The sequence below is a fragment of the Alligator mississippiensis genome, chromosome 5 (genome assembly GCF_030867095.1).
Source record: "Alligator mississippiensis isolate rAllMis1 chromosome 5, rAllMis1, whole genome shotgun sequence".
NCBI lineage: Eukaryota > Metazoa > Chordata > Crocodylia > Alligatoridae > Alligator > Alligator mississippiensis.
The window spans coordinates 215,526,045-215,548,711 of NC_081828.1; the positions used below are offsets into that span (position 1 = coordinate 215,526,045).

Consider the following 22,667-nt stretch of genomic DNA (forward strand, 5'->3'; position numbering starts at 1 on the left):
CGGCCTTGACCATCTCATGAGCCGATGGCTGGGGAACTGGCTCTGGGGTCGGACCCAAAAAGTATTAGCTGATGGGAGCAAGTCAACATGGCACAAGGTGACTAGTGGCGTCCCTCAGGGCTCAGTACTTGGGCCAGTACTCTTCAACATTTTCATTAATGACCTGGATTTGGGCATCAGTTGCAGACTGGCAAAGTTCGTGGACAACGCTAAACTATGGGGGAAGGCAGTCACACTGGAGAACAGGTTGGGGATTCAGGCTCGCAAGGTGGGCAGACCAAAACCTGATGGCATTTAATGCAGAGAAGTGCAGGGTGCTCCACCTTGGGAGGAAAAACTAGCATCATACTTATAGGCTTGGCAGTGCTGCACTCGCTAGCACCACGACCAAAAGAGACTTGGGAGTCTTGATTGACCACAAGACGAACATGAGCCACCGATGCGACGCTGCGGCCGGCAAAGCAAACCGAACTCTGGCGTGCATCCACCAGTGCATCTCAAGCAAAACCAGGGACATCATCCTCCCACTTTACTCAGCTCTAATGAGGCTGCAGCTGGCGTACTGCATCCAGTTTTGAGCCCCTCACTTCAGGAGAGGCATGGATAAGGTTGAGAGAGTCCCGAGGACAGCCACTGGTATGGTCAAAGGCCAAGAGAGGAAGCCTTATGAGAGGATGAGGGACATGGGACTCTTCAGTCTGGAGAGGCGCAGGCTCAGGGGGGACCTGGTGGCTGCCTATAAGTACATAAGGGGAGTGCACCAGGATCTGGGAGAACAGCTGTTCACCAGGGCTCCCCGAGAGATAACTAGGTCTAATGGCCACAAACTCCTAGAAGGCTGATTTAGACAGGACATAAGGAAAAACTTCTTTATGGTGCAAGTGTCCAGGGTCTGGAACAGATTCCCCCCCAGAGGTGGTGCAAGCACCTACTCCAGACTCATTGAAATGTCATTTGGATGCTAATCTTGCTGGGATCATTAGACCCCAGCTAACTTCCTGCCTATGGCAGCGGAGCTGGACTCGATGATCTGGCAAGGTCCCTTCCAGCCCCTAATGTCTATGAATGTCTATGAATCATCAGCCAACCCAGTAGCATCAGAGTCCCTTCTATAATCTACAAACCATTGTTACCCAAATACACGAGACTTGTTTTGCAGGAGGGTCAGGAACTTTTCCCAGAGGTCTTCCTATCTAATCTGACAGCCAACCCTTTTCTGACCCTTTCAAGCTACTTGGCAAAGAGACAAATAGACTGTGCTCCCCCAAGGGAATGATGGACAGGGTGTGGATGTTGTGCCCCATGGTCTCCCATCAGAGATGGATGCTGATGCCTCGTTGGAGCCCCTGGCTCTGGCACATGATAGGGAGAAGAATATGACTAAGGAGCCAGCCTCACAGAGAGTGGGGATGGGAGCTACCACTCAGCATTTGCACAAAGAATAATTTGCAAGGGGGTCTGGTACAAGAGCCCATCTGCTTTCCATGCAAAACTGAAGGGTTTAAGCAGAGACCTGGGTTTTTGTTTGAATCGTTGCAACAGAAAAAATCTGGCCAGACCTGATCATCGAACGTAGGTGAGAGGTATCATTGCTAGCAGCCGTAAATGCAAAGCTGTTTCTCACCTGGCTCGTGACACAACGTACATAAACAGCGGTAAGAGATCGTCCATTGGGAGTTTATAGTCCTTCCCCACCACCCGTGACACGGTGCTTTCAATCTCCTCATATGTCTTCTGGAGTACTTCAAGTTTTTCCCGGGGGTCCACGGTCGTGCTACCAATAAAAGAAGCTCCATTACGACCAAGGTAAATAATAAAACCCAGATACATTAAAACAGACCACTCCTGGCCTAAAGAGCTTTGCAGACATTTATGCACAAAAGAGCAGTTCAACCAACTGAAGTAAGACTTACCAGGGCTGCCAATCCTCACGTTTCAGGATACAAAATAAAGTCAGAGTGCAATCAGAAAAATATTTCCTACCGCAGTACAAAAAATAGGCATGACGTCCCCTGCATTAGTCACCCCCCAGCCCTGCATCTACAACCTCTTCTTATGGATACCTTTCCCTGGACTCAGGTATCTTCACCACGTTGTCTAACCTTGCATAATAAATTTAGAGAATTAGGCAAAAATCCTGATCGCTGCCCCCTCGTCTCCAGTACAAAGCGCCACTTCATTCAAAACCGAACTTGTACATTTAAAAGAAATGAAGTTCTGAAAAGGATTAATCAAACTCAAAAATCTGGAAAAAAGGTTGATAAGATCTCAACGTCCTCCTTTCATAAATGGGCCAGGATGTTTCGACTTTATTTCAAAGCAGCTGTTTCTATGTTGAATCAAGTCAAGAGGTTTTGGAGGAATTGTTTCCGATGGATCAAAATTTGGCTTGGTCCAGAAGTCAGAGGATTTCCACAGAGCACAAATTGTGGACCCTGCACTTTTCTTCTTATCACTAAGAGATCATGGAAGGCAACTCACATTATTTTCTGCAGGCATTCAGTGGCGGAAAGGAAGCACTTATCTTTGATCAGGGAGCGCCTCTGAAAAAAGCAGACAAACAGCTGGGTGTCATTTCTAATGCCCCAACGACCAGCTGATCACACGTGAAGCTTATCTATATCAAGCATGTTTCCATCAAGAGCACTTCATTAGCACAAACATATTTGCAAAGTGAAGACACCAGGGAAGTGGAATATGTATGTTCAGCATTACACCATCACTGCATAACCACCAAGATCAGAAGAAAAGCCGTACCTACCACTGTGGGGAATCTCTTATTCTTTGCTTAGTTCTGCTTGGTGGATACACCTACGTACAAGTACCACCACAGTGTTGTAAGATGAGGCTAACTTTCAGCCTAACTAGTAAGATACCTTATATATTCATATACCACTCTTACCTTCCCCCCCCCCCCAAAAAATAGCAATAAAAAATTGGGATGCATCTCCCAGATAAGAAAAATGATTCTGAACAGTTTGGTTAAGAAGAAAAATCCCTCCCCACCTTTCGTTCTCCTTTCACAAAAGAGGTGCATGTTGTATGTAAATATATACAGTATCTATTGCCAAAAATCCTGTTCTCCATGTAGTCCTGTGATCCAGTGTCTATGACCTATTAACAATTCTTCGGTCTTTGAAGCATACCTAAGTACACAATGGCCCAGATCTTCAGCTGTAATTACATTTGCATGCCTCATTCAATAAGATGAGATGGAGTGTACCCTCAGCAAGTTTGAAAGAGGGAGAAAGTAGTTGATATGCTGGAGGGTAGGGTTAGGATTCAGAGAGACCTCGACAAATTGGAGGAATGGACCAAAAGAAATCTCATAAGGCTTAATAAGGACAAGTGCAAAGTCCTGCACTTAGATCTGAACAACCCCATGCACCAGTAAAGGATGGGGACCAACTAGTCAAGCAGCAGCTTTGCAGAAAAGGCCCTGGGGGTGACAGGGGACAATAAGCTGGATATGAGCCAGCAGTGTGCCCTTGTTGGCAAGAAGGCTACCGGCATCCTGGGCTGCATTGGTAGCAGCATTGCAGGCAGATCGAGCGAAGCAATTCTTCCCCTCTATTCAGCACTGGGGAGGCCACATCTGGAGTCCTGTGTCCAATTTTGGGCCCCCCGCTATAGAAAGGATGTGGACAAGTTGGAGAGAGTCCAGTGGAGGGCAATGAAAATGGTTAAACTGCCTGGAGCCCATGAGGAGAGGCTGAGGGAACTGGGCTTATTTAGTCTGGAGAAGATAAGACTGAGGGGGGATTACATAGCAGCCTTCAACTACCTGAGGATGGAGCTGGGCTGTTCTCAGTGGGGGCAGATGACAGGACAAGGAGCAATGGGCTCAAGTTGCAGCAAGGGAAGTTGAGGTTGGATATTAGGAAAAACTCTCTTACGAAGAGGGTAGTAAAACACTGGAATAGGTTACCCAGAGAGGTGGTGGACTCTCCATCCTTGGAGGTTTTCAAAACCCAACTAAACAAAGTCTTGGCTGGGATGATTTAGTTGGGATGGTCATGCTTTGAGCAGGGGTTGGACTAAATGTGACCTCCTGAGGTCCCTTCCCATCCTCATTTTCTATGTTTCTATGATTTGTTAAAGTTGTTTTACCACTTTCATTTTAATTGCACCCACATCGATGCTGAGAATCTGCCCCAAAGGGATATTTCCTACCTGATTGTTTGTTAGGGTGAGGTCTTTGAGGGGCCACAGGTGCCTGAAAGGAGACCAAAGAAGAAGTGGTTATAACAGGTAGCCCTCCACCCATGTCAGCTCATTTTTGTCCTGCTGGAATGAAGCATCCTTTGCAGAAACTCTGCCGATTAGATGTCTGCTGCAGCTCAGGGGGACTTCACAAGTGCAAGGACCTGTGCAGTCCTGCAGGCAAGTTCTCTTCCCGCATCCATGATGAGAACCAACCCCTCCTCCCCAACTGATATATTCCCAGGTACTTTAAGGATTCATTTGCTGCCGTGTTACTCACTTCTGGACTTCCAGGAACTCCAGCAGCTTTAGGTCAGAAAACAAACTCAGGTCCACAATGCCTTGGCAGTAGAGGTCATCTTCCTTTTCATGATACAGCATGTAGAGCATGAAAAGCTCCGGGTAGAAACAGGGCAGGATCAGAGGTAAAATCATGCCGTAGGCATTCAGGTTGCTGAGGTCAAGGGAAAAGAAAAGCCAAATGATCCTTACTGCAAAGTCAGCCAAAAGCTGCATCCAGAGGGACAGATTTCCAGCTTCAGCTTCCTCTGTGCAAAAATGAAGTTTATTTCCTACATAGAGGGACTTTTTTACCATAGTTAACTTTCCTTGAGCCTGATGAAGGGCGTGTGAGCCCAAAAGCTTGCAGAAAATTTTTTTTTTCTTCAATTTCTCAATTGGTCTAATAAAAGGTATCAAAAGTTCTAGGTTTTTGCATGTCTAATAAATCCCTGCGTTAATTGCCCTCCGGAGGTCTGATATGCTATGCTGTCTGACAGCTATTAAAGGCTATCCCAATAACAGACACGTGATTCATGCTCTGCGTGTTCACGCTTAATGAAGAAGAGGTTGTGATGGCTGCAACACAGCGGTCAGGAAGTATCTATTCATCTCATATCCCACAGTCTCACGTTCAACCACATAACTCATTTAAGTGTTAAGAGAAACATTATTTCACCTGAAGCACCATTTGTCCTGCCTTCTAAACTCACTGGGCATCTTCTGGCTAAGGTGGGCAAAAAGATTTACCCAAGCCTAGCAAGTCCATTGGACTAGCATGGTTAAGGAACTCCAGTTTTTGTTGCCAATGAGACATGAAAAGGATGTGGCTAACCTCATGGCTGGCCTCTTCAGCCCAAAGGCCTAGGTACCCCTTTCCAACTCAGTCAACTCAGCGCTCCCTTCTCCCCAAGTCTGGATCAAACCCGCACTGAACCTAATCAAACTCACACCACTGAAAGATGCTTTAGCAACTCTGCCTCATTAAGCTGGTAATGAAGAAAACTCATTAGAGCATTTTTTTCCTCCTACCATGCTCACCTAGGCATTTAGATATACTCATCCAAACACCAAGAAACAAGTGGATTTCCAAACAAACATTTCTTTGGAAGAAACGCCACCGATGTGAGAGGCTTAAAACCAAAAGACTATTAGCCACAGCTACCTTGTCTCTGCATCTTCCATCTCTGCCAATGGGTGGCCTTTCTGCTCCAGGGCCAAGTGTAGCAAACCTCTGAAAGGAAAGCAAGAACCATGATTTAGCCTCTTTTTTTTTTTTTTTTTTTTTAATAGCAAATCACTTGCAGATGAATTAGGACTAGCCCAGGATTCAAAATAGGAAGCTAGCACAGCAATGTTACAGAGCTTGCACACGAAAACTTTTGTAACTTTAAAGGAGTCTGTTCACCCTCAAAAAGCAACCGCATGTTCTGGAGAGACAGGGTGGGATCCGTGGACTGGAGGCTTCCCATATAAACCCCTGAGTGAAAGGAGTTTCATGCCCAGAGATGATCTGTGGGCCAGTGATTCATCCCTCATGATCCTTGTTAAGCACAAGAATGACTTTTCTATCCAAGTCTGTAATTAATCCCATCAGGAAACAGTGACATCTCTAGGCACTTGGATACTTGCTCAAGTATCAGACAGTGATGGGAAGTATAACTCCCATCTCAGTCAACAACTCCTCCTTGTACCCTTATATGTAGCATATGAGTCGAAGGGTTAAGAAGCATTAAGGCCTCTTCTTCCAGAGAATGCCCAAACTTACCTGTGAGTACAATGGGCTCAATTCCAAAAATACATCATCTAAAAGTATGGGTATCAAACATATAGCCCATGGGCCAGATCCAGCCCATGCAGTCTGGCATATGGATCTCCCAGAGGGCCCCAAAATTTGGAGGTGGGGCCTGCTGCTGAAATATGGGACATGTAGCCCCATTGAGAATGTGCAATGGTGAGGGGGGGGGGGTAAGTGATGGCGATGTCACCCCTCCCACCTGCTGCTCAACCAACCATTGCCACCACAGCTGGGTCCAGCTTGCAAGGGAGCCCCATGGTCCAATGGGGAGGAGAGCAAGGTAAATTTGAAACCCCGGATCAAAAGTATGACTCTATTCTAAAGAGGGCAACTAAAATGATAACCTGGCATGATATCCATTTTTCCAACCCAAGTCTGCTCCATCCACAAGTAGAGATGTTTGACCTATAAGCCTAGTAAACCTGAGTGAAGCTGAATCAAGCTGGAGAGGCGTGCACCAGCCTAGTTTTGATGTTCTGCAAGCTAAACTCAACCCTTAGCATACATGTGCAGCCACATTACCTTCCATGGCTTTGTGCAAACCAAAGAACCCATTTTTCTTCATAGCCATTTACAAAATAGGGTATCTTTGAAGGATGACTTAGGAGAACATTGGGGTAATCATGTCATGTCCACTGACTATGTCATTCCTTGCCCCTTCCCTTAAAATACCTCCTGTCCTTGTCAGACAGGATGCTAACTAGATGGACCACATCCAGTCTCGTTATGTCCATGTTCTTATATTTGCATATGGAGTAATGAGGTAAGAAAGTATTGGGTATAGATGACCCCACTACTGTTATATGATCACCTACAGAGCTTCATAACTGAAAGAACTTCCTCAAGAGAAATGCATTTGGCTTGGACAGGTGTGACAGATGTGACAAACCAGCTCTAGTCACCCAGGCTACAAAAAGATGTCGCATTTGTCCTGAGATAAGCCATTTTATCCCGGGGCAAAGTGCAATGGTTCAAATGCCTCTGTCCATTGTCCCTTTGATAAATCCTAAAAAGGTTCATGGGATATGAAGTCTTAACAGTTTATCCTGAGATGGTACAAAGTGCATCTGAACAGTTATTCCAGGATTACACCACTGAATCCTTGGCAGAAAAGCAGCAGTGTATTCAGCGATTCACTAAACCCTGATTAGAAGGGCAACGTGTGTACCCGCCAACCCCAAGATATTTCTGTTCTTGGACAAAATATAGTACAGGCACAACGTGTCCAGGGGCAAATGCAATGTCTCTTCTTTGCCCAAGGGAAAAAGCTATATGTCCTGCTCAGCAAGCCTTCTCCTGTTTCATGAGGAAGCCATTCCGACACTGAACTTACTGGTAAAACTCCCATATTTTCTTTGCATAGTGCTTGACCTCCTCTTGGGCCATGCTCAGTAGGTGTCTGTTTGCCCCTGTCCCAGAGTAGGTTGCTTGAAAGGCTAATGTCAGGGTCTTCAGCAGCTTTCCTAATGGGTGGAGGGAAGAATTCAGAACCTGCAAAAACAATGGAGAGATGTTGGACTTCATTAGAGACTGGAAGACGAGACAGAAGATGGTCAAACCCCAGGCCTTGGTTCACTACCAAGATGGGAAAAATGAACAGAGGTCTTGTGTCCATATCATACTGGACGAGAGTCAGATTTCTCTTGACCAAGGCTTACTCTCACCAATGGCACTCCTGCTTTGCAAGTAGCATTTTGTCAATGAACTTGAAGGAGGATCAAAATCAGGGTCTCTGGTTATCCCCCTTGCAGGCAACCTGAGCAGAAGCCAATGACTGAAAGTACATAGAAGCCACTGGGCGATTTCTTGGAGCTGGCTCTTCCAAAGGTGTGATTTAAGGAATGAGTAGGCTTGTTCTGCCATAAACTGAGCAGGGAGCTTCAGTCTCCAAAGCAGACCACCCCGACACCAAAGCTCACTGCAGAATTCAGAAGGGGAAGATGATTCGAGGCACAACTGGCTACCGAGTCTTTGCTACATGAGAATTAGAGATGAAGACGAGGACAGAGCTACCAGCAACCAACAGTAAGTCACTAGCTAGAATGGGACTGCCCCCAATCAACTTACTGTATGGTTTAACTTGTTCTCCCTCTTCCCTCCATGCTCTTTTGGGACCCCTCTCTTGTTTTATAGGAGTTTAATGCCAATCAGACCTGTTCTGCACTGGCACCAAGGTCTGCTTATACTGAGTGCTTGACAGTCACAGACCAAGTTAAGGGCTGTTGAGGGCACAGACCATGTTGCAAGGTGCCAGGGTACATTCAAACAGACCTTTTGTAGATAGCACTGCAGCAGCTCCAGCTCGCGATGCTGAACTAGCTCTTCAAGGATGTCTTCCATCTTCCCAGGTACATCCTCAGCCCCCCTGCGAGACAGCAAGACAAGCATGACAACGACAGGAGATTTTACACACATCACACCTGTTTTCTACCTTACACCTCCAGGAACCTCCTCGGGCTGGGGGTCGGACTCGATGATCTATTGAGGTCCCTTCCGACCCTAACATCTATGAATCTATGAATTATAATCACATGCCTGGTAGCCTTTTGCAAACGTGTGAACTGACACACGAGGCACAGGAGAAGTAGGCCTCGTTGCATTTATGGTCCGTCTCATGATGAGTATTACTTCATTGTACCTTTCCCCTTCCCCAAAGGCATAGTTAAACCATTCTTAGGGTGACTTGAGGCAGCCAGCGAGACACTAGGATCCCTCCCAGATGATACAAGACAAGTTTGACTGGCCAAGTCACAGAGAGAAGTAGGGTTGAAGGGGCCTCCAGAGGTCATCGACTTTAATCCTCTCAAATTTCTTCTCTTGGTAAGCAACTGTATTGAAAAAGATCCCTGTATGTGCATTCACCTCATGCTAAGCAAGAAGAATCGATTGGCTCTGGGCTTATACAATGCACTTGCCTCAATGAAGTGATACTGAGCCTATGAACAAGGGGAAAAACAGGGAGGAGGTGACTTAAACACACAAGAGCGATGCACATTGCAAGTACAAGTCCACCGTGCAACTGAGCTCCTCCACACGGGAAGCCACGACCCACCTTTGGCAGCAGAGATACTCCTGAGATTTCCGTAGCTCCTTGCTTGTCTGCACGTGAAACCCCGTGAAAGACTCCTCAGTTTCTTCTTTGCAGCCAGAGTGAACGAACCCCAAAAACTGGTCGTAGATTCCCCGCCATCTCGTCTCCACTGGGAATTTGTTAAGACCCAACTGACTGTACAATTAAGAGATGTCAGTGAATTCAGATCTAACGCCTTCTTCCATATGGCCATCAACTTCTTTCTCTTCTAATCTCATGCCGTCACAAACCCAAACAGCTCAGGCACAAAGGCATTTAGCAATGTCTAAGTGGGTGCAACTGGAAACAACAGGAAGGAATCCAGCAGGTCAAGTTAGACTGACCATCCTGGAAGGACGAGGCATTAGGCCCAGAAGTCATGGATGGGGCAAAGGCCACTGTGATCTGAAGCACTTGCCAATTTGAACAATAACAAGACCGCATTTTTTTCCCTTGTAACATGTAGTGAATTCCATAATGAGCATGTCTACACGTACATTATTGTGCAGTAGTTACAGTGCATTTAGTTTAGTACTTGCTTAATGAAGTACTAACTAAATGTGCAGTAGCTATAGTTACTGTGCAGTAGTGCCGGCACACGGGTTTTTTGTGACAGTGCACAGTAGCCTAATAACACTGCGCAGTCATGTCTTAGCATGGTTTCGGATTAACACGCGACTGTACAGTATTATTAGGCTACTGCGCAGTAAACGTCTTGTGTAGACGTGCCCAGTGACACAGAAACAGCTGAGCCATTTCTGTACTATTTCATTTGGGTGGACTACTGCCAAATGGAAACCGATGTGTGCAAGGCCAGCATCCCCTTTCTTCCCTCTAGGCTGAGTTCCCCCATAATATATCCCCCATAATCCCCTGGGGGCCTTATAAGAGTCATAGAGTTTCTCCACATTCAGTGTCCCGTAATGTTTGTGATGTCATGAGCTGTTTGCGGACTTTGTCGTGCATTGTGGCCTCTCATTTTTGCTTACAGCTGTGTTGCTGTCTGCTGGTACCCCTTCTGGTCCTTCTCTACAGGCTCACTAAATCTGGACCTACTCCCAAGCCATTAGTTGCTGTTTCTTACATTTTGATCATTCTGTCACCCAGCTGATTGCTGGAAGTGTTCAGGACTCCCTGCGTCTGCAGCCCTTGACCCGACTTGTTACTAAAGGTGCCCTCCAGAGTGAAGCCATTGGCAAAGGTCAGCTTTCCCTGGAAAACACAGAAATGGGAGGTCGTTCAATTAGCTTCTCAGTGTGGGGAAATGGGAGACTGGAAACTTAACCCAAGCTCCCCTCCCACAGGGCACAGAAGTTGGTGCAATCCCTGAAAGGAAGTCCATTGCCATCAGAAAGACCACAGACTTGAAACACTCCAGCATGGGAACTTGATTAATTCTCCCCGGCTCCGTAAGGATGTCCGGCCAAGATGCAGAAATCCACTTGCATTGAGGGACATTCCCTATGCCAGTAGGATGATGGTGATCCAGCCAAAAATTTAAAGAATCACAGAAATTTTGAGCTGGAAGGACTTTCAGGAGCTCATCTAATCCATCCCCTGCTCAAAGCAGGGCCATTCCCATTAAAACTCTCTCATCCAAGTGCTTGTCTAACCTATAACTGGGCTGAGTAGGATCTGGAAACTTTAATTCTCACTTAGTTATTCCCCTTTTCCTTAAATTACTAGAAGGTATGACCATTGGTGATGCATAGCAGGTGCACGTGGATGCATGTGCACCCCCCCGAGATTGGCTGTGCACCCCCTGGTAGCACCACTGGCTCAACTATCGGCTGCTGTTGGTGGTTGGCCACTGGGGGACCCCCCAGGTCGGTGATCTGGTGCCCCCACAGACGCAGGAGGCACCAGTCGCCCATGGGTATGACAAAGTGAGCAAAAGGGCAATAGAGTTGGATTTATGTAGGTAATGGGTTTCTTGCAAACGCATGTTGCTACCAAAGCAAACCACATGCTCTTGGTTTCAAGAACTGGGGAAGCTACAGCACACCTGGGCCGCTGGAAGTGTTACAAGTAAGTTGATTCAAACTAAAGAGGTCAATATAAACTGGCTCCCAAACAGTACAACCATAGCTTATCCTTTGGGGGTTTGAACCTTGGATCATTGATGCCAATAGCAGGGCACTTGCTGCTTAAGTTGAAGAACTGAGATTTTCAAAACCAGCCACCTGATATGAACGTTCATTTTGGATGTAGTTGTGTCCAAATGCTCCAATTACATTAGATCTCAGCCAACCTAGAAGCTGTGGCAGGCCCCAGAAACCATGGACTAGCAACCAGAAGGAGGAAGCTGCCTTCAGAATATCTTATCATTCATCCTGGAGTGCCCAACTTATTTACTTTGAAAGCAGATCAATAGGATACCAGCCACTCACTCCATGCTTCATCTGCAAAGCATATTTGTAATGGCAAGCTAGAAGGTTGAAGGGTGAGCTCATCAGCTGGCTAATTTAATTAATGATCAGCAATGAAATGCTTGACAAGGTTGACATTTAAATGGTCATTCTTCAGTTTTGGAAGTTAAGACGATAAATCAAACAGGGCAGTTCATCCTTCAGCCATTGTTTTATGCCATTGCAGACTCTGCTACTTCTCTGCTGTTCTCCTCACAGGCTTTGCTCAACCACTATGAAGGCTGGAAGCTATTTTTAAAAAGAAAATGAAAGTCTGTATCCTGGAATTTACAAATCTGGCATCGGATTCGGCAATGCCAGAGGTGGGTGCTGAGAACAAGGGTCCATTCTGAAATTTAGCCTTCCAAAATTGCTAACATGATCCAGGCCAGAAAAACTGGAAGGAAGTTTAAGAGTCTAATTAGGGAGAAAATGATTAACTTTCAACACAAGTTTCAGCTTTCTCGAACAAACGAGCAGTAACGCAGCTGAGTTGAGATTCGGTGAAACACTCACCTTCCCAACGAACAGCAGATCTTCCGTGAAGCTGCCTTCATAGATAGAGTCATCTTCCAAAAGCAGAATCCCAGAGCCCTATGGGATTTAGGAACAGGGAAGGAAAGTGTTTAAGTGACACACACCCCACACTGGCCAAAGCAGAGACAATCTCTGGTTACACATCACAAATGTCATGAGCTTCAGATATCTTCTTTCCGAGACATCTGGCAGGTAATCTACAGCAGGTCATAGACTGGAAAGGACATGGCATGGTAAGAGTTGATCAGGCAAGCACCATGGGATAAAGGTGTCTTATACAAGCAAGTGGATAATGGTGTTTCACTCAGAAATACTGTATTAGCACCCAATTGATTTCCCAGGTCAAGTGTGCTGGGAAACAGCAGTCACTACGAACTGCGGATCAAGCCAGCGGTCTTTCTGATGGAGCGCCTCTTCTGTGACTGCAGTCACTAATGCATATATAGATGTAACCCACTTGACTGAGTTAATGATCTACCAGTTCATGTGCTGCTGTAACTCAGAGCACAGACTGCAGGACCAACAAAACGCTCCAGAGTATCTCTTGCTTGGCTGAATAATATGAACTCCAAACAGAAGCAAGACACTTATCACCACGTTAAAGCAGAAACGCAGAGGAGAACTTGACACTAGGAGGACAAAGCAAGAGAGGGGCAAGACAGGGCCATTCCTGTTCAAGTGCTTTCATCCTCCTGTAGCTACCATTACACACAGAGATGTAGTCATTATTCACATTTTCCACCTGAAATGATTTTCCTGATGCAGAAAAAGAAAGGCCCTTTATAAAAAATAAAAATTGAAGATTTCCTTGGAAAACGTTGCAAAAACGGATACTTTCCACTGGAAAAAGAAAGTGAAGCCACCGCTACAAACCAGCGAGTTTTGGTTGGAAATTGTCTATTCCAGGCCTCCCAGAATGGAGTCCAAGAAGTAATTTCTAACATGACATTTCCTACTTGACTTTTCATCCCAATTTAGGACTAAATTATTAACATGTGAATAATGAGACAGGATGGCCTTTTTTTCCAGCCAATTCTAGTCATTTTGTCTAGAGAATCTCAAGTTAGATATGAATGAATCTTGCCCAGTCCTTGGCCTCATTGACTCCTTGGAGCAGCAAGTTCAAGGAGATTTTGGGGCTGCAAGCCTTCAGGGCAGATCCTCTACGCCATCCGGGACAAAGGGGTCCTGATTCATGATTGGGCTTCCTAGCTGCCACAACAAGAGTGCATGTGTCAGGTCCCTCTTATTCTTGTACCATGAGTAAGGAAAAGTAACCCTGTGTAGACACAGGTGGACCTCAAGGAGATCAAATGCAGAGCCTCATGGGTATGTGAACTGTTCTGGGCCACACTTTTCAAGAGTTGTGATGACTTGGTGGTAACATCATATCGCCTCCCTTACATGAGGATGCCTCATAAAAGTCTTCATCTTCTTCTCTTAGGTAGGTGTTGCCAAGAGCCAATGATTCAACACCATCCACCAAAAAAAGGTATTTTAACTTACCACCATTTTATCGGCGTGAAACGTTCTTTGGTAGCAAACACCGGACTGAGTCACCACAATGCCTTGGCCGTGCCGATGGTCATCCTGCCACATCCCAATGTATCTCTCCCCCCTGGAACACAAGAAGAAAGGAAGAAGTTGGATGATATGTAGAAAGATAACAGGAAAAAAGAAATGTAACTTGAGGTTAAATGAAATACTTGCTACATCTCTAGGAAACCTTTGGGATAGTGGGGAAATTGTGCTGATGAAAGCTTGCCGTTCAACTGTTTGACTGTTGATCCAGATGAAATACTGTGTTTTCATAAATGTTTCATCCGTAAGGTGCAAATCTACCCTGCCTTCTTAATGAACACCAGACATAGTTACTCATCCACATGAGGGCAGATACAAGTTGGAGAACCGTGCACACCGGGTGCTTTTCCATCCCGGTATCTTTGCAGCCATCCTCCATAACTTACGGATCACTAACTGGTCCCGACAGCAAGACACAATGCTGTAATGCAAACTAAATTGTACACGCGCCCATGCTCAAACCACTTGGGAGATAAAGGAGGCTGGGACTTCACCACCCATTACTAGCTCCGCAGTAATTGCTTATGTGCCCACTTTTACCCACAGGCAAATAAAAGCTAACTTGTTGTAGCTGTATCCCATGGAAAATCACCATGAAGCAGATACCACGCAGTAGGTTTCATCCATCTCTACCAGAGTAACTTGCTTAGGAGCATGGGAACACCGTTTTTTTTCCTCTGAAAGGGGCACTGCAAAGATATTTGGACCTTGTGCTAAGGCAAACTGTGGGTCAATTTTCTTGATATCAACATCATGGTGTTACCAGTAATACTAGACCCGTTTAGAATAAGTGATGGGACATACAACTCTATCAACACTTATTCTTGTTGTTGTTCAAGAAAACAGGAGTTTTCAGGAAAACACCATGCCTGACCCTCCCGTGACAACACTTCTAGAAAGAGAATTTGGTTTGGTTTAGGCAGACACTATCAACTATTAAACACAAGAATGTATCATCAAAACTGAAACCCTCATTAGTCAAAAGCTAAACAGAGTGTTTCAACCTATCCAAAAATGAAATGCAGGTTTCTCATCCAGAATTTGGAAAATCGGTCTATATGTAGCTTTTGGGGCTTGTTATTGTTCCAAAAACGGGACACCCGTCCCTGGCACAATGCCAGTGTTGTGCAATTAACACGTTTTTCTTTACTCGCCCCCATCTCAAGTTCAACAATAAGACAAAGTGTTGAAGGCCAAGGTTGTGGAAATTATTGCTCTGATTCGCTGTTACCTGTTTTTGTCATCCCAGACTCCATAGCCGTTCTTCTTGTCGTTTTCCCATTGCCCTGTATACTTAAAGGGATGCTCAGCTGAGGTGCCTTCCAGGATGCCAAAGCCTTGACGCAGGTCATCCTTGAAGTAGCCCTTGTAGACCATCTCATTTCCATACCTGTAGAAATCAATTGCTTTAAAAAAGCACCTGCTGGGCTGCTTAAAGATCCTGGGCTGGGGACGCTGTCTCTCTACCACCAGAAATTTGGTTATAGTCTATAAAAAAGTTGTCTATTTTTTCCATCATCTTTCTATTGAAGGAACAGGTAGTCTTGCTCCTGTCATTCTGATGGGGCTGAAGACTGAAGTCTAATGGCAGGCCAGGAGCACAGGCAAAGCCAAAAATAATGCAGCACACTACAGAGGAGGTTTTCAACCTTTTTTTTTTTTTCATTTGCGGACCCCTAAAAAGTTTCACATGGAGGTCTGGACCCCTTTGGAAATTGTGAATGGAGGCATGGATCCCTTTGAACTATAACTGTGGGTATTCCCATACTTCTTTATCATAGTCATCTTTTGCGGACCCCTTAAACATTGTCAACGGACCCCTTGGGGTCCATGGACTGTAGACTGAAAACCACCGTACTAGAGAAATTCTTCTGTTGCAAAGCACTCAGGGAAGCCATAACAGCTCAGAATGGTTTTGACCCTTTGGATTTAAAATCTCTGCCTTTATCTTGTGGATCACATGTAGGTGTTTGCACACCAAACAGGGCTAATATTACACACTACTCCAGAATGACTTTGCTGCCACACTTCTGGGTTTAGTTCCAGCAGGGAGATGGATTACACTTGACAAAAGCATGCCTAGGACTGCTAGAGCATGAATATGTCATGTGTTACGTGGCGTATTGATGTCTGGCAGTAGCTAGATTATAATTAATGCTTTGAGAAATAGCTCATGCACCTTAACCTGGTCCCTGATCCATCTGCCTTCTGCTAAGTATGGACTAGAAGACAGCATTTAATCCTTCTAAGAGCCTAGTTCAGTCTGCTTGCCACTATTCACCATACGGGCTCAAACCATCCTGTTATCCAGTATCCTTTCCCTGAGTGCAGCAAACACTTGATTCTCCAAAGACCAGCAAAGACACAACGCATGTTAAAAATACTGCTCTACTAGCCAGGTAGTATCCCATCTGACTCCTGGTAATACCCCACATACTGAATCCTGATGGATCACCCCATCCAGCCTGCATGTGTGCTACAAGTCCTACGGCAGGGAGGACAGCATGGTCCCATGATAGGGGTAGGCAGAAACACAACCTAATTTCAAAGCCCTTTAGGCTCTATGACAGAAGTGGATTAACTAGCATAGTCTTACCTATTCTGGTGTTGATATGGTTAATACATTTTGGGTTGCAGACCAAAACTAGGGTTGTAATCACTCCTGCTAACCAGCTACCAATCTAGGCTGCACATCAAAAGTATACAAACGTCTAAAGAGACCTTGGTGGTGAAATCCAGTGGTCTTGAAGCTCAGAGAAGGTGGCCAAGGCTCGTTACAGAGCTGCTTTTTAGCCTAGGTTACACCCAAACTCCCTAATGGGGTTCTGAGATACATGCTAAGCCTGTGGTAATAGGTTAATGCTACCTTATCCCTCAAGCCTTTCAATGGGAAACTGCAAAGCATCATACATTGCACTCTGTTCTTGAAATCAGCCAAATTCTTGGAACCAGGGTTAGCACCAGAACCAGAGGAAATGGTTTTCTTCTTTCAAAAACAGCCTGCTTTAGCTCTCCAGGAGGATTATAACACCCCTCTGAACAAGCATGTACATGGCTGAGGGATGATATAGTTTAGCTCACACAACCCATCAGCCATGAGAGCTGTGTGCATTGCTAAGATGGGGAAGGACTAGAAGAAAAGAGGCATGAAGCCATGCAAGGTCTTTTGCGGAGCTACCTTTGAGCCATCCATAACACTGGACTTACCATGGAGAGGCCTCACTGTTATTTGACTACAGCCTGCAGGCTAGGTCCCTGTCCCCTCCTACACAACAGATTTAGGCCTATTCCTCAGTCTTGCCCCTATTCGATGTTGCTGCAATGCAAGGCATCCTGGAACAGAGCTGAAAGCTCCTGTGGCCTGTCCTACCCTGTGATGCAATTGTGCCAGGACCTTCCTTGATGATGAAGGGACCATTCACCCTTCCAGCGGCTGGCTATTCCCACTCCCCAGAGCCGCGACCACAGACATTACTTACTCACAGATTCCATAGCCTCTCATTTTGCCTTCAAACCAGTGGCATTTATAGCAGTCAAAGCGATCTTCAGACACGCGAGGGATAAGGCAGATCCCAAACCTAGAGTCAGACAGGAGACATCAGCACAGGTGAGGGAAGATAGAGGTGGACTGGATTAACATCAGACAGATCACCTAGAAATAGGGCTCCTCCAGACCTATGAAGCTACCTACATGTGTGCAGCCAGAGCCACCTCTAGTATCGCCTCACCCTAGGTTTGGATTTAGCTTCCCTTGATCCACCTTGTCATGAGAAGCCAATGAATAAGAGTAACTATTGAGGCTACAACATCTGTATCGTCCAGGAGGAAACGCACTCAGCTCAGTTAATGGCAAACAGAAGCATCTAGTTGACCAGAGAGAAGCAGCTATAGCACTGTTGGTCTACAAGACAGGCTGTATAAGGACCTCTCTCTTTCCCCATCCCACCTCATGGGCCAAGTTTGACCCTTGACTTTTCGGGCTAAGCATGAATGAATGCTTCTTGGACTAAAGAATGGTGATTGGAGAGCCCTAGTCTCTGGTCTCTAGGGGAGGACGGGGACGTTGAACAAGTGCCATTGCAATTGCAAGCTTCATTGCTTTTCTGGCGAGTATTGGGGAGTTATGCCCATCTTGCAGCAAAAGATATACTGGAGGAATAAGACTGCTGCTCTGCATCCTGCCTGGACTAGCAGCTCCTGCATCGTGAGGGTCAGCAGTTCCAAGCTACAAACAAGGATGATACCTCTGCAAAGAGATTGGCATTCAACTCTTGGCAGACATCGGTCCCACACGTTCCCTACGGACTGTGGCCATAACTCTGCAATGCTTCTCTAAAGGATAAAGCTGGGTGATTATCTCCCCCCTGCAATTCAGAATGAAAAAAATGTTTGGGGGTGACCTTTTTTTTTTTTAAATCCAAATAGCTTTTGAGTGTTTATAATTAATCTCCTTTTTAAATGAAAAGTCCAAACATTTGGCTATCTGAGAAAGAACACACACGCTTGGACTTGAAATGTTTGGTTTTTCAAAGTACCGCTGAACAATTTCAATCCCCCCAAGGCTCCTTTTTTCAGCAAGAAACTAATACATTAGAGAATGGGATATGGCGACCAAAAGGTTAAGGCATCTCGTTGTGGGTCCACACATGCACATATGACTTGTGCTCCTCCAGACACATGCTGAAGGGTCAGTAAACCCAGCTTTAAGTTTACTTGGGCAGTCAAAGGCAACCAGGTGTGATGCTGTCCACATCAGTCCCTTGCGTGCTAACGGCTGTGAATCCCAATATGCCTTAACCATACCAGCCGAAAGGGTCATTAGGCTCGGAATTGACCTTGATTTAAGTTAAAGACTGAGAAAAAAATAGCAATACTAGGACCTAAAAGCATGAACACCCAAGCAGTAGTCTCTTAGGTTGATGAGTAAGGGAAGTCAGCCCTACAAAGACGTACCCATGTTCCAAGCCCTCTTTGAAGTCTCCAACGTGGTTACGTCCATCGGGCCACTTCAGCGTCCCCCTGCAATTCACAGCAAGCATCAGAGAAGCTCATCATCCTCTTTATGATTCTCTGACTTAAGCTAAAACACAAAGGACTATGCATGCCCTTGCTCCAAGACACTTGTCACTACGGTTGGGAATCTCTCTCTTGGTATAAAAACTCAGGGAAGGTCACAGATTCACAGATGTTTTGGGCTAGAAGGGACCTCATGAGATCATCAGGTCCAGCCCCCTGCTCTGGGCAGGAAAGACTGTGGGAGTCAAATAACCCCAGGCAGCATGGGCGTCCAGTCTCCTTTTGAGGATGTCCAAGGTAGGTGCCTGCTGGGAGTCTAGTCTGAACCATGCAGAAGTATTTCCTTATATCCAGTCTGAAACTATCTAGGAGTTTATGACCATTGCTCCTGGTTTTCCCCCGGGGCGCTTTGGTAAATAGTTGTTGGCCTGGCTCCTGATGCTAGGCCAGAATTTGGAACAGGTTTCCAAGGGAGGTGGTGCTCTCCCTTAGCTTGGGGGTCTTCAAGAGGACACTGGATAGGTACCTGGCTGGCGTCGTCTGACCCCAGCCCTCTTTCCTGCCCAGGACAGGGGGTCAGACTGAATGACCTCTTGAGATCCCTTCCAACCCTAGCAGCTATGAATCTATGCTCTCCCTTCATTTATTTGCAAGCTGCCACCAAATTCCCCCAAAGTCTTCTCTTTTCTAGGCTGAACAGTCCCATATTGGTCAGCCTTTCCTCGTATGGCTTGCTCTTCAGGCCTCTAATCATATAAGTGTCTCTTCTCTGGACTCTCTCAGCATGTCCACATCCTTCTTGAAATGCGGCACCCAGAGCTGGACACAGTGCTCCAGCTGTGGCCTCACCAATGCCGAGGAGAGCGGGAGAATAACGTCCTTAGTTTTGCTTGAGGTGCATCGGTTGATGCACGCCAGTGTATTGTTTGCTCTGCTAACTGTAGCATCACACTGGTGGCTCATATATTCATTTTATGGTCAATTATGGTCAATTAGGTCTAAGATTGTTCTCCAGAGTACACATATCGACTCAAGCGTTTGCGCCTTGGTGCAGAACTAGGAATCAATAAAGAAAGGGCACTCATATCCAAAGCATTTTTTATAGCAATGATTTCATTCTGCCACGATGATATTCATGGTCTCATTGCAAGTCCAGCATTTCAGGGAACTGAGCTGGGCAAATCCAGTTAAATAACACTTTTGATATATTTGCTGCAATTCGAGACTCAGCTCACTTTACAGTCGCCATGTCAAGGCTGGGATGATGCTATTACTGTGGGCGTTTTCATCAAGGTGTAAGTGCTGGTTAGAGACAACTCTTTGTTGCAAGAGCTAATCAAGTTTGAATCCTCAGAAATGTTTAGCAACCCAAATAAGCAAAGCCCAGTAAAATTGGTTTGTGAAAGTGTTCTGACAAGATTTAGAGGCAAACTTTTGCTAAAACTGTTCGTTCAGCTCCAGTCCCATTGTCTACAGCATAGTGGCCAACCTGCACCACATGGCAGGTCACAGAATCACAGAAAATTCAAGTTGGAAGGGAGCCCAGGAGGTCACATCTAGTGCAACCCCCTGCTCCAAGCAGGACCAGCCCCACCTACATCATCCCAGCCAAGGCTTTGTCTACCCGGGTCTTAAAAAACCTCCAAGGATGGAGAGTGCACCACCTCTCTGGGTAACCTGTCCCAGTGCTTCACCACCCTCCTCGTGAGGAAGTTTTTCCTAATATCCAACCTCAACTTCCCTTGCTATAACTTTGATCAGCAGAGATCAAGCAGCAGAATAGCAGGTAGGACAGGGAGTACAGAGAAGGAAGCAGAAACCAGAGCAGCAGGTTGGGCTGGGAAAGGAGATCAGAGTGGCCCTCGGGGTGGGTGCAGGGCTAATTTGTGACATGCCTGCCAAAAAGGTTGTCCCCCACCCTCCCCTGGTCTAAAGGCTCCAAGTCACTCCATGGATCTTACAAGTGATTGTCAAATGCAAGGAGGTGCCAAAAACGTGCCCAATTTGCAGAGATCAACAATGCTCACAAAAACTTTTAGTTTAGAATTACAGATTGCAAAAATGATGATGATCATCATCTCAGTTGCACTTTCCAGATTAGGATACAGAACTGGAACTCAAGACTTTAATCCTACTCACAGCCCTGCCACTGGCCTGCGGATACTGTGGGCAGAAAATACTATCTTTATCTGCTTCCCACTGAAAAGAGACGGAGTGGTACTGAGCTCCATTCTGTCAAGCACTTGGTGATCTACTGATGAAGAACTAGGGATCATTACTGCTATAACATCTAGGAGAGGGGGATGAACAAGTATACCATTTTAAGACTAGGTGAGGGAGAAGGAGATGTATTGCTCTTTGATCCACAATAATTGCTTCATCTGTCAGCTTCTACCCCATGGGGAGTAGAAGGTAAACCAGACAACTCTATGTCACTTGGGGTAAGCTGAATTACTCATGTTTAGCTTCGTTTGCTGCAGGGTTGGAGTGAATGGATGAAATGGTTACAGTGAGTCAGCTGATGAACACTCACAAATAGGAAATCCCCTTTATAACAGAATAATTGTTCACCTATCCCTGCCCCAACCACAAATCAGGACACTATAGTATAAGGTGCTGTCCCTATAGAAAATCCATACTTCCTATAGAAAATTCATACTCCAATTTAGGCACAAAATGAGACAAGAAGGAACAGATGTACAGGCATTATGTTGGAAAAGCTAGATTTCATAAAAATTATGGAGAAGTCGGGCTGGAAGGAACTTCCAGTGATCACCTAATCTAACCCTTTACCTGAGGCAGCATCATCCCTATCCAAACCAGCCCAGACAAATCCATAATCTAACCTATTAATAAAACTGCAGTCAACCCTGACAACACAAGACATCACACCCAACCTGACACAGGTAAAGCAAGGGGGACTACGGCAGCCAAAGTCCTGCTGCTATGAGGATTGTTAAAATACCTGAAGACCTGCCCTTTCGGTCTGTGGTTTCTTCTCTTCCTTCTCCTTGTCCCCACCCCACGTGCTGTTTTCTTTCCTGTATCAGCACAGAGGCTGAGAACCACCTACTAGTTTCCCAAACACATTTAGCAAGAGATGCAGCAACCAACACTTGCATATTTGTTTTAACGCGTGCACAGAGCAGGGAGCGCATGGGGGATTTAAGTGCTGGAAAATAAACACAGCACAGTGCTCATCACGCCAATTTGTGAAATGGGTTTGAAATGCATCTGAATGAGCTTTGACAGTACGGGCACACAGCCAGTGAGATCAGCAGGATTTGTGCAACCGCAGCAGAACTGGTGCAAAACTCAGCCCTAGAAAGACAGACTCATTCACATGTTAGCAGATCAGTCAAGACTGATTCCTGCTCCCAGATCTCCAACTCTTTAGGGGTCTGGAAGAACTGGACTAAACTAAGGATTGCCTGGATCCAGATATGAATGATCCATGGACTAAGAGGTGACCCAGCACAGGACTGTATTATATGAGCAGAAAAGAGCAACCATCCACGGCATCAAGTGCAGATCTGCTCACCAATGACCTTATGCATCAGTAGGCTTGTTATTACAGCTGGGTTCAGGGTGCATTTAAGGGAGAAAGGGTTGACAAAAAAGGTTGTCTAATGTCTCCTCCCAGCTCTGCTACAGACTCCCTACAACACCTTGGTCAAGTCACGTCGTTGCAAGGTCTTCACCTATGAAGTGGCGAAGCACCTTCCAATTTTAGCAGAGAGACAGGTGCTGTCTCTGGACACATCTACACATGGGG

General features: G+C 45.8%; 1 protein-coding gene across 5 annotated transcripts in view; it reads right to left on the reverse strand.

Annotated features, from left to right (window-relative positions):
* ALS2CL (ALS2 C-terminal like) overlaps nt 1-22,667 on the reverse strand; it is a 91,356-nt gene that overhangs the window by 3,711 nt on the left and 64,978 nt on the right. For all 5 annotated transcript variants that reach the window (XM_019480710.2, XM_019480712.2, XM_019480711.2 and 2 more), the window contains exons 11-24: nt 18,830-18,895; nt 17,356-17,454; nt 15,108-15,266; nt 13,802-13,913; nt 12,275-12,352; nt 10,435-10,562; nt 9,333-9,506; nt 8,552-8,645; nt 7,614-7,771; nt 5,648-5,716; nt 4,484-4,657; nt 4,174-4,216; nt 2,482-2,543; nt 1,625-1,774 (exon numbers count right to left, since the gene is read on the reverse strand). In XM_019480710.2, the coding sequence (XP_019336255.1) occupies nt 1,625-1,774; nt 2,482-2,543; nt 4,174-4,216; nt 4,484-4,657; nt 5,648-5,716; nt 7,614-7,771; nt 8,552-8,645; nt 9,333-9,506; nt 10,435-10,562; nt 12,275-12,352; nt 13,802-13,913; nt 15,108-15,266; nt 17,356-17,454; nt 18,830-18,895 (1,566 nt within the window). The remainder of the gene's footprint in view (nt 1-1,624; nt 1,775-2,481; nt 2,544-4,173; nt 4,217-4,483; nt 4,658-5,647; nt 5,717-7,613; nt 7,772-8,551; nt 8,646-9,332; nt 9,507-10,434; nt 10,563-12,274; nt 12,353-13,801; nt 13,914-15,107; nt 15,267-17,355; nt 17,455-18,829; nt 18,896-22,667) is intronic.